At 35.7% G+C, this 15,540-nt stretch overlaps 1 protein-coding gene across 1 annotated transcript in view; it reads left to right on the top strand.

The window, feature by feature from the left end:
* WDR27 (WD repeat domain 27) overlaps nt 1–15,540 on the top strand; it is a 96,879-nt gene that overhangs the window by 30,869 nt on the left and 50,470 nt on the right. Inside the window, 4 exon segments of the mRNA XM_066180427.1 lie at nt 996–1,093; nt 1,395–1,516; nt 5,430–5,527; nt 15,255–15,357. Of these exon segments, the coding sequence (XP_066036524.1) occupies nt 996–1,093; nt 1,395–1,516; nt 5,430–5,527; nt 15,255–15,357 (421 nt within the window).

Raw genomic sequence — 15,540 nt, 5'->3', positions numbered from 1 at the left:
CATGGACTTTTGCACTTTCATTAGACAGACATGCTAAAATGCAAGTATAATATTAACTGTACACAAGGAATTATTTAAACACTATGCAGACAGTGTCCAGCAATCGCTAAAGCCTTGGTGCATTATCAATGCTGTTTTGATCTCAAGTCTAAAACATAGCACCATACAAGCCAATATGAAGACAATTAACTCTACCCCAACCAGACCCAGTACAGTTGTTATTAACTCTGTATTCCTTACATGACTTCTATGAAAATAACACTCTTCTTGCCCCACATATCCATATCCATGGAGTTCTGTTTTCTGTTTACTGTAAGAATATGTTCATGTTGCCTATGTGGATATATTTCAGTAAACAGAAAGTTCTAATTATATTGAATAACAACACAGTTTTGTGTTGCGTAATATAAAAAAGTCTGAAGCCATTTTAGAGGTTTGGGCATGTTTGGCACCTCTGTATGGAGCTGGCAGGTAACCCACAGGACCTTAAAGAGTTTTGTGTATGTTGGGAAGAAAAATTTCTTTGGTATTGTGTGATCAGCCCCTTATTCTCCTCCCATCTAAGTGGAAATTATTCTTTCCTCACTGTTTTCACTCTTTCCTCACTGTTTTCTTCTCATTTTCTTCCTGATTGCTCTATCATCAGCACATTAAATGCTACACTGAAACCACTGGCATATCTGCTTTCTGAACATAGGTACTTTACAGATTTTTTTTCTCTTCAATATTTTCAGTATACATACTTGGTTATTTTTTGTGTTTCGTGTTGATGGAGTATCAGTCATCTGTATATGAATGTCATGGGTTTTTTGATCCAAATGAGTTTGGTTGCCAAGCTTTTTAATAGAGTTCCACAATAAGGAAAAAAATCTGTCGCTTTAATTTTTAATGATGAAAGAAAGTGTTTTGATTTGTGGTTCCTGTGGGAGTATACTGGTGACTACAAATCATAACTTATTTCATTAACACTAGCATTCATTTGATACTCTTTGCAGATACAAACAGAGGAGTGTTTGCAAATTGGTACAGAAATTTCCCATGACTTCAACAATGGAGATTACCAGCCTTTCAGCAGTAAATGAGTTCTATTCTTGTATCCTTTGTATTTCTTATTTTCTTTGTAGTTCTTTGGATTTAATGACATGGACATCACCTAAAGTAAGTAGCATTTGAATATTTACTACACCATTTCTATTCAAGTAAAAAACTTGTAATTTTTTGTGATGAACTTCATCCTTAGACACACATTTTTAGTGCTGTAAAATTTTTGGTGTTGCTCATAGAACAATAAATACAACAGAGTTTATATATATATTTATTTATCTGTATTTTTATCTGTCTATATGCTTTTGTTCCTTTACATAAGTTTAACTTTAACACAGAAAACTGGACAGATATTGTACTTACAGCTGGCAGCAACCGAGCATTGGAAGTTTTTGACCTCAATGCAGGCTGCAGCACAGCAGTGATACAGGAAGCTCATGTTAGATCAGTCCATCAGATCTGCCAAAATAAGGTATATACTTTATTTAATTTTATTTTATTTGTCGTACCAGTACAACATCATCAACAAAGAAATCGAATGCTAAAAGTAGAATAGATAGTAAGTTATTATATTTGGGGAGGATGGGCAAGAACATGAATCTGTGTGATAGGTCCATACAGATTTCATTTGTTCTCTAGTGTAAAGGAGGGAGCAATGAGACTGACTGAATGATCTTGCTATTAGAGAAGTGTTTATTATCTTTTATTATATTTTTCCTTAATCGTTGTAGACTGTAATACCGTAGTTCAACAGGAATTTTTTCTTATGTAAGTGTTCTCTTCTGAAGCTCAATGTGACGCTGTGTGATTTATTCTGAAACTTTGGAAACAGCAACAAAAAAAATATTTCTCAGTACTACAATAGAATAGATGACTAAAACCCCCTCATCCTTGCTCTTCCTTTTTTCCTTGAAGACTGATTTGAGTGTTTGTAGTTTTTATGGTACCGTATGTTCTGGAATGTCTGCTGTGTTAGGTCCTGTTGAATATGGTGCTTCATTCCCAGTTGGAAAATCCTTGTTTCTGTGGGTTTAAAACAGTTCCTTGTTATTACTGTTGTAGAATTCTTTGTGGGTTTTCCTTATAGATATGATCTGGTAAAACACTTAAAATTGTGCTAACTATTTACTGTTTGTAACACATATAGGCTTAAACTTTTGGCTTTTCTTTTTGCTGGGTCAAGTTAGTGCCTTCAGGTTATTTAATCAAGAAAAACTTTAAAGCTGTGGGTAAGTACTCACTTGGGAAAAAACCTAGATGTATGTGGTGTAGCAAAGAAAACTAACCATTTTGGGGGACAATTATACATCAAGGTTCTCTTTTTTTCAGTTATATAAAACTAATACTTTAGAGAAATCAATAGCAAAAGTACACATCAACTATTTTATTACACTGGATAGTTTAAAGTTATTAAAGCAAATATAACTCTGCATTTTCTTTAAGATGATATGCTAAAATATTTTATAGACTTAGAAAAATGTGCAGAATCCTGTGTGCAAACTACATCCTGTTTAAAGTATGAAACACACTGGAATCTAAGGTTCTCTTGTGATGAGACATGATTCAATGGGAACAGATCTTTGGAGAGAAACAGTTCATGCTGAAGATCCAATACCAACACCCCAGAATTAATGAAGGCTTTCCTTTGGACTATTCCAATCTCATTGTGTGATTGCTGTATATAGATATTCTTGAAGTGCATTTTCTAGCTTAGATTCATGCAAATCAGTTCTCATGTTCCAAGACTGTTTTGTGATTCCACAAATAGTAAGTGGGCATAATCATAAAACTTACTCTTTAAATGAATTTAAAAAACTCTATTTTGAGGTTCTTGGGGGACAATAGGGAAAATATGTTCTGATTAAATGTGGGAGAAACCTGTTAGCAAATTATAAAATATATAGGATATCCTAAAAACATAGATGATCAGCATGATGTTCTGTTATTTTTGATTTTGGACAGAAACAGCTGTAAGCAAGTATATATTATTTGCCATGTAATGACTTTGATTTTAAATTGTTCTTTTGTTCTCTGTTCTAGAGATTGTTTGCAATTGCCAGTGTGTGAAATTTATCTCAACCTGCAGTGTGTTGATTAAGCTTGTTATAACAGTTCATTGCTTTTTATACTGAATTTTAAGAGACATAGTAAAATGAATTGATTGAAATATCAAAATCATCTTCCTAAGAGTTTAGGAACATCTGAGATACCAAAATAGATGGCATTTTGAGATCAGACCACAAAGATTCAGAGCTTTAGTGTTAATAATATATTTGTAATGCTGCAAAACATATTCTTTTAGCAGGTATCTTTCCTTGTGACTCACAAATATTTGGGTGGTATTATGTTCTGCTAACACAGTTATAGAGTACACTCATTTTCACAGAAACAGCAAAAATTTCAAATTTTTCAAATTTGTTTCAAAATTCTTTGGTCCATTAGTTAGGATGTCTACTTGATGTGAACACTGAAAAATGTAATGGGTAACTCCGAAGTTTCAGTCAGTTAACATTTTCCTAACCATAGTTACAATGTTGGGAAAGTACAAGATCATCAGAAGATATGGAGTGCTTTCTGATATGTCTATTGATCGATGCCTTTAGCATAAGCCAGCTGCACTTCTTGGATGACATAAATGGTGCTCATATGGAATTAATGAAGGAAAGGGGGAATCTGTAGAACCATATCCTCCCTGAGGCGAAATTTTATGTGAAAGTTGCCATGTAGTTAATCTAGAGAGAAGTGAGAAGGGATTACAGTGGTGGATGAGGAGACTGATGGGGCAGAAGAAAGGGATTTGTCTATCAGAATGAAAGTTTCAAGAGTGTGTGGGAATATGCTACTTTTTGCATCAGATTCTCATAAATAATAGATTATCATAAATTGATGGACTATAAAAACACAAAGTGATGAATAAAATTCAGCTTGCATATTATCCCAACTAGCTTATATTTTCTTGTCTTCTATATCAATATTCAGTAGTGAATGTAGTTTGAAGATACAAGTATATGTATATATGTATTAATAAAGTATATTGCTGACAAAATTTCAGGGCAGAGAAGGAATGAATGGATTGCACTTCTTACCTTTAGTTTTTTACTGTATTCTGTGTATTCTATAGTAAAGGAGTAATGGACTAAGTAAATGTGTATATGTCTGTAGAGCTTTTTTTTTTGGACTCTGTGACCAGTGCTGACTGAAGCAAGGGATGGTGAGCAAATATTTCAAAAAAGATGCTCTGTAACTTTTAATGAATACTGTCCTTTGGGCTCCTACTGTCTTTGTCTTTTGCATTGCTCTTTTTTTTATATAGTTATACAGAACTACTGTGAGAATGTGTAGACTTTGTGGGAAATGTGTTGCACAGTACATTTTGATTCATCTCTTAGAGCAAACTATGCACCAGCTTTCATAATGAGTAGAAGATTCCTGGCAGTCAAATACTGATTGCAGGAAATTACCTTGACGTTTCTGTGATATATTCAGCCAAATGAAGAAGGTGAATGGTAAGGAAAGGAAAGAAAATGTTTTAACTGTTTCAGTTTGGTTCCCTGGAGAGAAAAGTTTTTAGCCGGCAAAAAGGCTGGGATTTGCCAATGTGGATGTTAAAATATCAGAGGTTTTAAAACTGGATTTAATTATTTAAAAGTATGATGCCAAAATTAGTGTTGTGATGAATGAATGCAATTGCTACTGAAGTCAGTGGAAATTGGACACAGCCCATGGCTAACTGTGTCTTATAATTAATTATTGAACTAACCTTTGCTCCCTCCCTTTCACTGCCCTTATTTTCTTCCCTGAACATCCCATAATGGCTTGTGCAATCACAAAAAGATCTTCCTCTGCTTCACATGATGGATGCCATACCCTGATTTTAGCAATCCCCATCAGTCTGTGAGATGCCCCAGAAAGCCTGTCTCATTGACCATCCTGGTGGGTGTCACCCCTGGACCAAAAGGCTCATGTCTGTCCTGGGACAGCACTGAGAGGAGTTGAGGCCGTGCTCCATTTTTCTCACTGGGTTATGGGACTTCCTCCACATGCACACTTTCTTCTTTGCTCTTTGTGTGTGTGCAGTCAAGCTTTTTTTTCACATAACCTCATAAACATTTACTGTTTATTTCTTAGATGGACTAAATTCTCCGCTGAGATGGTCATTGGTCACTGGACCAGATTCCCCAGGGTAATGGTCCCAGCACCAAGCTTGTCAGAGCTCAAGGAGCATCTGGACAATGCTCTTAATCTTATGGCCTAATCCTGCAAGGAGCAGGGAGTTGGACTCAATGATTCCTATGGATCTCTTCCATATTTCAAGATATTCTATGATTCTATAAATACTTAATGCCATGAGAATAGTTACCTGAAACTGATTTATTGTTTTACAGGGATCATCCTTTAGTACTCAGCAACCGGAAGCTTACAACCTTTTCCTGACCACAGCCGCTGGTGATGGCATCAAACTGTGGGATTTAAGAACACTGAGGTAAGAATGAATTAGGTACCTTGGAATAAAAAGCCATGCTTTATCTTTATTCAGAATTGTCATACTTGCTCTCATATACCAGTGGAAATTTAGATGTGGAATCTGAACTACAGGCTAATTGAAGTTTACTAGTTTCTAGAGAAGACCAAAGTGCTCTTCCCTCAATTATAGTTAGTTATGTGGAAGTTGTTAAATATTTAAGATTTATCACCTTTGTTTACCCACCTTTGTAGATCTAATCGTACATATATAGTAGTGCACTGAACTGAATGCTAATGGTATTTACAAAACAGCATGCCATTACTGCTAAAAGAAGTAAAATCTATGATCTGTCTTTTAAAATATAAGCCAATTGCAACAACATTTTTATAAACCATGTATGTAGTGCTATAAGTTTGCAAAACACATTGCCATAAACTCAGAATTAAATGTACACTGTTTTTAAACACCTTTCAGTGCTGGGAAAGCCTCTGAACAGAAGAGTAGAACATCAAGGAGGGAACATTGCTCAGGAAAAGTAATTGCTGGGGCAAACTCTGCTGTGCAGGCCAAAAGAATTATGTGTAAAAGGAAAGGGGTTTTGTTAGGAGGATGTTTAGGCTTTAAAGAATAATTTCCTATTTGCTTTCTGTGTATGTAAACTTGTCTATGGAAAGATGTCATATAATTTTTCTAGTACTGAATTTCCTATTTGGACAATGCTTAATGAACCTTTCATTTATTTCCATCTTTCTGTGGTAAGAATACATTAAATCTATAGGGGGCATATGTGTTCTTTCCAAAATCATTGCTGTATTACCTTCACTCAATGCCAGAAAGTAATGAAACTAGAGAATGCTGGGGTTGGAATATGTTACTTTCTTATGTTTTTCTAATAAGCTGCTCAAATTGTGTTGCTGAAGAGTAATGAAAAAGTAGAAAGCTTTACACAGATCACTTATCTGTCTCTTTGTTTCTAAATACTAATATAAGTAAAGTCAGTGAATGGTAAAATACTTAAAGTGCAAAATCTGGGCAATCAATTAAATGACTATGTCTTGAGAAGAAGGAACTATTTTATGTATGTTCTTGCTGTATATTTAATTTGGATAGGTCAGTGTATTCTAGTGTCCACTGTGTTCTATTGGCCAAGTTTCAAAAAAGTAGTTCAAGTCCTTAATGACGGATATTTTAAGGGTGCTTGTGAGGCACTATGTATATGTGTGTGTTTGTTACACATTACACAGAGATCAGTAGTATTAGCTCTTGTGGAGAAGAAATAGAAAAAATAAAAAATTGTTTTTCCCTTGCTAGCAATTTTCAAGGAAAAATAGAAAAAACCCCACATTTTTAAAATGAAATTTTCTGCCATTGCTCAGACCAGAGACTGAGTATTCTATATTTTAAAATCTGTTCCTCAGTCCTCAAAAGGAGTAAAACTGTTCAATTTTTCCTATGTATTCACCAGGTGTTTTTCACAAAAATAAATTTAAAATGTCTAAGTTTGGAAAGCTTTTTAGAACTTGGAACAAGTCTCTGCTGATGTGTTAGGTCTACTATACTTACACAGACTGAAAACTTTTGCTTATTTTTTTTGTTCATAGGTTTTTGTCCAATCAAATCCAGTCCATCCCTTGTACTGTTGAGTTCTTACAGGGGAGATTAGTTCCTGAACACCCTTATGGTGGGCCCGTACCTTTAATCTCTTAAAGTTGTTGATTTTTAAAGTTCATGCATCAACAACTGTTTCCACTCCCTCTGGGATGACCTATCTTTATTTCTGCTTTGGGTTTGCCAGAATAGGGTTTGTTTAATGAAATCTTTGTCCAGTGTTCTTGAAATATAGCAAAGGTAAGTCCACCTTCTCATTTATACTCCTTGCAGTGTTGTGGAAAGTAACACTAATTACAAGACTTCCACTTTATTGTTTGTTAATTTTGTTCTAAATATTTTCCCTAGATGTCCACAGTGAAAATTGTTTTGCTTTTCTTTAATCTGTTTGTTACCCTTGAGAATGTATCCATTGTTACTTTATTTAAAAAATTCTGCAAAGTACAAAATTTTTATTAAATAAGGGGAAAAATTCCCTCCAGCACAGCGCTCTTCAGAGCTGCTATTGAAAGCATGGAAAATAATTTGCAGAATAACTGCACAATTTCCTTGGACTCTTAGGGTTTTTTTTGTTCAGTTTCTTTGATGATGCTTCCTTTTCATAAGACATGCATTACTTTTCTCACAATTGACTGAGGAGTTACAGCAGGATGCTCAGGTTCTTTTATTGATCTGCGTAGATTATGTCTTCAAGCAGGTTAACCTGGCCTACAACTTTATAAGTTTTGAATGTGTTGATATTTTTGCTCTGAGTTACCAGAATTTTGCTATCCAACCTGTGTTATCAAACTACAATTTTTTTCCCAGTGAAAATTCATTTAACTTTTCTTATGTTCTTGAATTTGGTGAAATTACTTTGCAACTTCAATTTTCATAATCTTTTCTGGCTAAAGCTCTGAATTTGTCTGTCTCTTTCACTATTGATGATCTGGAGGCATTCCAAGATTCCTTCAGAGAGTGCCAGAAAGTCTCATGGGCTCCTCTGAAGGTGGTACAAGAAAAGAAATTTTAACTTTCTGATGTTGTCAGCCAACCTCACACAGCTAGGTCATCTTGCCAGTAAATGAGGGAATCTTGGACACTGCTAGTGGCTTTTGGATATACTCAGACTTCTGCTTTGAAATGCCTGGATTTGTGAAGTTTCATCTGAAGATTTTGAATATTTTTATACTTCTGCATTCTCCTCATTTATAACTAAAGCTTAGAAAAGCTCCAGATGATCTACAAAACAGACTTAAGACCAAAGAAGCAAGGAAAATAGTTTTTCTTGGAAGAAGAAAACTATGGCTACCCTTTTTCCAGGTTAGGATAATGATCGAGACCTTAGAAATACATGCTTTAGGGTAAGATAATGACCTTTGACCAAATTCCAAGACATTTTGAAGAGCAGTTTATGTCCATGTTGTCTAAAAGAATGACTACTTGGAGAACAAGTAAAATTACTTTTTCTTATGTCCGAGGGGAAATCAGTGAACACAAGAATTAGGCTGAGATGCTGTGGAAAGCTGAATGAGAACATTATAGTCACCAGGTTTGGGATTCCCAGAAAAGACTCAGAAAAGCATTGAATGATCAAGAAGTAAAAAAAAAAGTTAATACATTCTTACATTTTTGCCGGAGTTGAAGTGTTCTTTGTGATGAAACCTTGTAGACTCACTCATCTGTAAGACACAAGAAACTTTACCATTCTTTCTCATACTGCTGTGGGTATTGAATGTATTTTGGAGACATTGCTACTCTTCCTGAAGTCAGGAATCTAGCATTGATTTATACTCAGCTGTACCTATTGTCTCCACCAATTAAGTTTAATATCCCAGAAACGTCTGGATTGTAATGACACAAGATTCTGAGTCCTTCAGACCATGGTGGTCAGATATATCAGAAAATTTCAATACACTAAGCCTCCTTGTCTGCCAGTCCTGCCTATGTTAAGTGGCTATGAGCATATAGGGCAGTGAGATGTACTTTGGCATACCAGTGCTGTAAAACCAGTACATAGAAAGAACATAGAAACTTAGGAAATAATGAACATTCTATTCCCTTACACAGTAAACTTATAACAACAGGAAGTATCAGACTAGGCTAAATACCAGCTGCTTTAATGTGTTCATATATCACTTAAATTTCATATGAAAGCTTTAAATTCTGCTTTACCAGTCTGGATCCTTTCAATTTCTCACTTCCTCCTACTTGTAGATTAGATAATTCTGTGCTTTAAATGTCCAGAAGAAAGGAAATTTCTTTCATTCAGTTAGGAGGAAACTATAAATTCATAGAGTTGCACTCTTCGCTTTGTTAAATGCATTTAGAATGTTGAATAAACACTTAGTAACACCAGCTCACATTCACTAGCAAAGTTCCATGAATACAGATATGACTGGCTGATAATGAGGACAATTATGCGTCCAGTTTTCTGCAGCTTCTCTTTCATGGTTCATTCCAATGAGTCTGTTTCCTCAAGAAAAGTTTTAGAATGTGAAGTAGTGTAAAATTTTCTTCCCCATGGCACCTCTCAGATCCCCTGTAAAGCTTTTAGACACTTATGTGAACCTTCCTTGCTCATCAGTAAATTATGGCTAAAGCCATAATGCAATAAAGCTTCTTCCTTCTTTGTGTCAGTAATTGTGTGACCTGACTTGACCTCAGATTTTCAGATGCATCTTTTCTCAAGGTGCAGGCTGCACTGTGAGGACCCTCGCTTCACCAGTGGCCCATAATTGCCCTGACCAGCCTTGGAATCCCACCCATGCACTCTCTGCTCCTGCTTCAGGCTGTAGAAGTCTGTAGAAATGAGCTGACAGAAGCCTTATGAAGTGCAGCAAGGGGAAGTGCAAAGTCATCTTGGCACCAAATGCAACCCCCAGGCACCAATATATGCTGAGGGGTGCCATTAGGTGGAAAACAGCTCTGCAGAAAAGGGCACCAAGATGAACCTGAGCCAGGAATGTGCCCTTGAGGCAAAGAAGGCTTATGATGTCCTGGGCTGTATCAGGATGAGTGTTGCCAGCAGGTTGTAGGAGGTGATACCTCCCCTCTGTTTAGCATTGGTAAAGCCACACTGGTTCTCTGTGAGCAGTGAGGTTGGATAAGATGACCTCCAGAGCTGCCTAACGACTTCAACCGTGTTGTCACTTTGTGATTCTATGAAAATAGCATTTTTTCTTTACTTGCCACAGAAAAAGTAGCGTATGGGAAACTTGCTGGGGGAGCTGATGTGATATTGACTAAGAGAGCAAGATGTACAGTAACAGCTGAAATTGAAAATTAATTTAGAAGGCAGGAAAGGGACAGCTGTGCTGTGCTGTCAGATGTCCTGTGCTTATTACCTACCCAGAAATGGAGAGAGCAGGGAAGAGTTAGTACAGCCCAGTTTGGAAGTCTGGGATGCTACTGATGCCTTAAGTTTTAACTTTCATGTTTTTTGAGGTTCTGTGCTGCCTAGGGGTGTAGTTCTGAGCCTCACATTAAGTGTTAGTAAGCTCTCTTCACAGAGCAGGTAGACAAAACAAATCCTTTCCCAGATAGAGACCAAGGACAACTGCTACAAGTTTTCAGGTCCAAAAGCATAAACAATGGTGGACTGAAGAGAGAAGAAAAGGATGGGGCTTCATAATCTGAAGCTGTCATTGGGAACTAACTCCTTTGTGTAAATGGACCAAAACTTATGAAAGTGTGAGACCTCATGACTGGTCATCCGTTTTGTGACCATTTTGGGTCCACCTTGGGTATAGCCCTGGCCAGGCTCTTGTACTGCCCAAGGTGTATCCTTAAAGGTCTTTCAATAAATACCTACTTTATTCTCTTAGCTCTGTCCAGTCTCTGTTCCAGATCAGCCTTCCCAAGGCATCACTACTATGGTAGTGTGAGGAGGTAGATGTGGTAGGTGCTAGATTACTGTTGCAGGTAATAAGAACAGCAGGGACAAGGTGTTAGGAAGAGCTCCCAACACCCAGCACACCAACACCTATGGTGGCAGGAGCTGCCTGTCTCTGACTCACACTCTGATCAGCTGAGAAATGGAAGTTCAGCTGTTGAAATATGCTGTTTGCTACTGAAATAGCCATTTTTCATTTCCTGAAAAAAACAGAAAAAGGCAGTGGATGCTTATTGGACCACTGTGAAGACTTGAGGAATATTAAACTACTTGCACATACTGAATTGCTTCAGCAGGGTACTCAGCTGCACAGTAATACTTTGATGTATGATTCCAGAGAAAATCAATTTCACCTTCTTTCAGCCTCTGAAAGATTTTGCCAATTGCATGTAGTATTAGACATTAAGGCAAAATCTCCAAATAGTGTTATGATGCTGTGCAACTAGATCATAAGCTCCTCTGGCAACATATTTTAGTAGAATTCTCACAGCCACAGGGAACTCATATCATATCTTTTCTCATAGCTGCACTTTGAGACCTTAGGGTCAGACATGCAGTTTGAATTTTCAGATTCTTTTCACTGTGAACTAGCTGCTTGACATCATCCTAAGAAAGATACAAATATACACATACTCAGAATTCAATTACTTCTTGGTTTCTTCTGAACATAAGTTTCCCATGGTTTGCCATCTTTTTTTTTTTTTTTCCTTATTTTTTTTCCTTCTGTAACCTTTGAGTCTAGTTATCCGGATTCTGAGGGATAAAAGAGTGTCTGGAGTTCCTCCAAGTTTGCGACTGGAGGTGCATGAAAGTATAGAGGGTGGGGAGCACAGGGATGTTGTCCCTGCTGGATGCTATGGTGTAAACACTAGGAAGTCCTATGTGAAGAGTTTGGTGTTTCAATGAAATGAAACCCATGTGTACTGTACATCTAAGGTAGCTACTACTACTGTCAAGTTGTGCTTACATTTTGCAGAGCCTTAGTAAATCTGCTGGTACTGAAGAGTCTGTGAATAAACACTAGAGCACTGGCACAAAGTAACAGAATACAAATGAAGGTGGTTTTAAAAAAACCCCCAAACTTTTGTTTGTAGTTTTTTTAAAGCATCAAGTAAAATGAAATAGACGTCTTTGTGAGTGAATTCTCTTATTTTTAAAGAGACACTCATTCCAGTATCTTTCTCTTCCAAAGACAGAAAAAAATAGTACATTTTTTTCTAATATTATTCAAGGTTTTTTGCAACATAAAAAGATCCATATTTTGGAATGTAGACTCAAAGATGTAGAATGGAGAACATAGGGAAAACTTGGCTGTTTTCTGTCCCATGCAATTACCAGATGTTTGTCATGGTAACCCCTGAAAAGCTCTGACCAGAAAAGCATTCTTAGGAGGCTGGAGAGCATGCCAGCTGGCCACATAAAGCCTGCAATATCCAAAATAATTTGGATCACCACCTGTTGCTACTTAAAAAAAGTAGAATGAAAAAAAAATGCTTGAAAGAAGACAATCCCTAAAATAAGCTAAAATCATACACATAGTATCTATCTAATAATTCTATGATATTTTGTCCACTTTTTTTTCCCATTGCTGTGATACCTGTAGATATCTGGAGTTTATAGATTGAGTAACAAGATTTCTACTTAATTCTGTGCAAAGTTTAATTGGAATCTTTTTTTTTTTATTATTATTATGTCTTTTTAAAGTGGATTTTGAGAGGTTAGGGAAGTAGCTGAACTTGATATATGGAACATATATCTTGATATAATGGAAGAGTTGAACAAGAAAACAATTAAGAAAATAGAAACCAGGTTATTGGATTGGTTATTTATATATTAGTTTATATATATAACACCAAATAATTGGTCTTTACTCTGGCTGCACTAGCCCAAGGAAAAGGGCACTATCCTATGACTGAGACATTGATTTATGCTGCTGTGATATAGCAGAGCAAAGATCAGTGAAAACCTTGGAATCCTGTTAATTCTTATGTATCTATTTATAGATGAAATATTGGAGTTATTGGTCACAAATACAGCGGAGTTTCTTTTGTAAGGAAGTTTTTTGCAGTGTTTTATTAGGAGTCTCTTCCGTGAAAAAGACCCCCATTGAGGAAATTATCTTTTACAGGCCCTGGCAACGAGGTCTTAAACACTTAGAAGTGGTCCTGATGACCAGTGCTTTACTTAAGGAAGAATGGTGTCCCTTTGGGAGGGACAGTGTATATGAATTTTGTTTATTTTTATCATGAAGAAATTTCTTTCACATTATGCTGATGTATCTTACAAGTATAAGATTAAAAAGAATTTTTTCCTTAAATTCTCTTTGAAAAGGAACTTGGGAAAAAAATCTCCCTGAAATTTGCAAACAGTGCAACTGGGACTTGAGGCTAACTTGTAGGAGAAGTTTGCTCTACACAATAAATAATATTTAGAAGCTTAACTGAGGAGGAAAATGCTGGGGAGACTGAGGTAGCTAGTATCCTCCTTTGCTGTCAATAGGAAGCTTGAACAGAAGCAGGTTATTGAAAAAGATCAAATGTGGCCATTGGTTACTGAAAGTCTCTGAATATTCATGTGAAAAAACTGAAGTTAAAGAATGTTTTTGCATCTTAGTCACTGCAATTGGCTGTCTTCGTAAGTTGCTTCTCTTGAACTGTAGTGTTCTCTGAAGTTGGATTATTTTAGCAGTTTTAAGGTAGAACTTGTCTGAGGTGAAGTGTCTGGTTACTGTGTGCTCAAAATATCTGTTAATATTAGTAGTTTTGTTATATAGAATACAGTAAAGTTCAGAGTTAAGCTTTATAAAATGATGTATTTTCATACATTCAAAAGTGTCTCTTTTTTGCTTTAATAAGTGATAGCAATTAGATCGGTTACAAAGTAATATTTTTTTAAAGTATGTCTGTTTCACCCGGATGAATGAAACCAACTTGGCATTTGGTACATTCTTACACTTACATGCGTGTCTGCAACAGAACAATATGGTATAAAAATTTAGAGCTTTCTGCACATAGGTTCAGTCGATTGAATTTACATAGCTTTTGTGATTTCACTGGCCAGGAAAAAGTGTATATCACAGGAGTTGGCAGGAGATTTTATTATTTCGAATTTGTTCCTGGACCTAGCATACATTTAAAAATAAATAAAGAAAAAGAATATATGACATCTGCTTTATGGTGAAGTATGTGAATTTGTTTTGTAAGATGGGTAGGTTGACAGCATTCATAATAAAGACAAAAGAAGAATGTAGGTTATTATAAGTCTGTTTTAAAATAATATCTCAAAGGTATAAAACTAAATTTCTGAAATGAAGTATGCATATGTAAATAGCAGCTCTGAATGGTGCTGAAACTTGTATTAAAATGTCTTTTAATATTGAGGAAACTCTAAATAATATTTTTAACATTATTTTTCTGATGACTGCAAAGATATAATGGTTTTTTACAACCATGTGGTGTTTTTAGGTGAATGTTAATCTTCATCTCATTAAAAACATCAATATTTTTAAATATCCCAAGTGTGTTCAGCTATTTAAAACTTACCCTACAGTGCTTCTTGCAATATTAACATGAAAACTAGGAAATTAATTCCTTTCATTAATTTTAAATCCATTCCTTCCTTTAGACTGTTTTAACACAGGTAGTTAAGAAGTTATCTACAGTTATAGGACAGAAAGAGAGAGAGAGAAGGAGAGAGAGATTTTTCACTTTGGAGTGTCATTTGGATATTGTCTTTCTTGACTTACCATATAAAATATATTAATACATGGAGTAGAAATATAAATAGGCAACAAAGATTAAATATTCAGATTTGGGTCTGAGAAAAGCAAGCAATAATTATTTATGTTATGATTCCACATACTGCATCTTCATTTGATATAAATAACTTGAGGGAGATTCATAAATCTTCATGGGGCAGACTTTAATAACACCTTCCCCTTAGCCAACTGATAGCATCACAGCTCCTCATTTCTAATTATTAATGATGTTTCTACCCCTGTAAACTAAACAAGGCCAAATCTTGGGTTTGGTTATTGTCCTGGGGCAGTTTTGTCTGTTCATTATATTTTTAGTCATTAATGTTCCTTAATGTCTTTAATTTTTGACAAAATCCTATTGCCGATACATTTAAAACATAATTTGTGAATTTGGCTTAATGAATTTGTAGACTAAAAAAACATGAGAACAGGCGGATTTCATGAAAATGGCAGTTAAAAGAGGTAATTTTTAGTTGGTGTAAATACCTCTGAAACTTCTTTTGTAGGTGTGAACGTCGTTTTGAAGGGCACAGTAGCCGCTGCTATCCATGTGGAATTGCAATGTCTCCCTGTGGACGCTTTATAGCCAGTGGATCAGATGACAAATACGTGAGTGGTTTTTGCTTATTTTCCTTCTAAAGTATAAGAACTACTCATATTGTACCTAAAAGTGTCTTTTCAGAGGAGTGTAGGATTGATCTCTTATGTGCATTACTGGGATCTATGATACTTTCATATAGTTCATTCACATGTAGCAATTATATATGATTCATGATTATTTTGTCTGAAAAA

The sequence above is a fragment of the Chamaea fasciata genome, unplaced genomic scaffold (genome assembly GCF_029207755.1).
Source record: "Chamaea fasciata isolate MVZ Bird 193981 ecotype frontalis unplaced genomic scaffold, bChaFas1.0.hap1 SCAF_3, whole genome shotgun sequence".
Taxonomy (NCBI): domain Eukaryota; kingdom Metazoa; phylum Chordata; class Aves; order Passeriformes; family Sylviidae; genus Chamaea; species Chamaea fasciata.
Note: the sequence above shows the minus strand (reverse complement) of the source record. Positions and strands in the feature narration are given on the sequence as shown.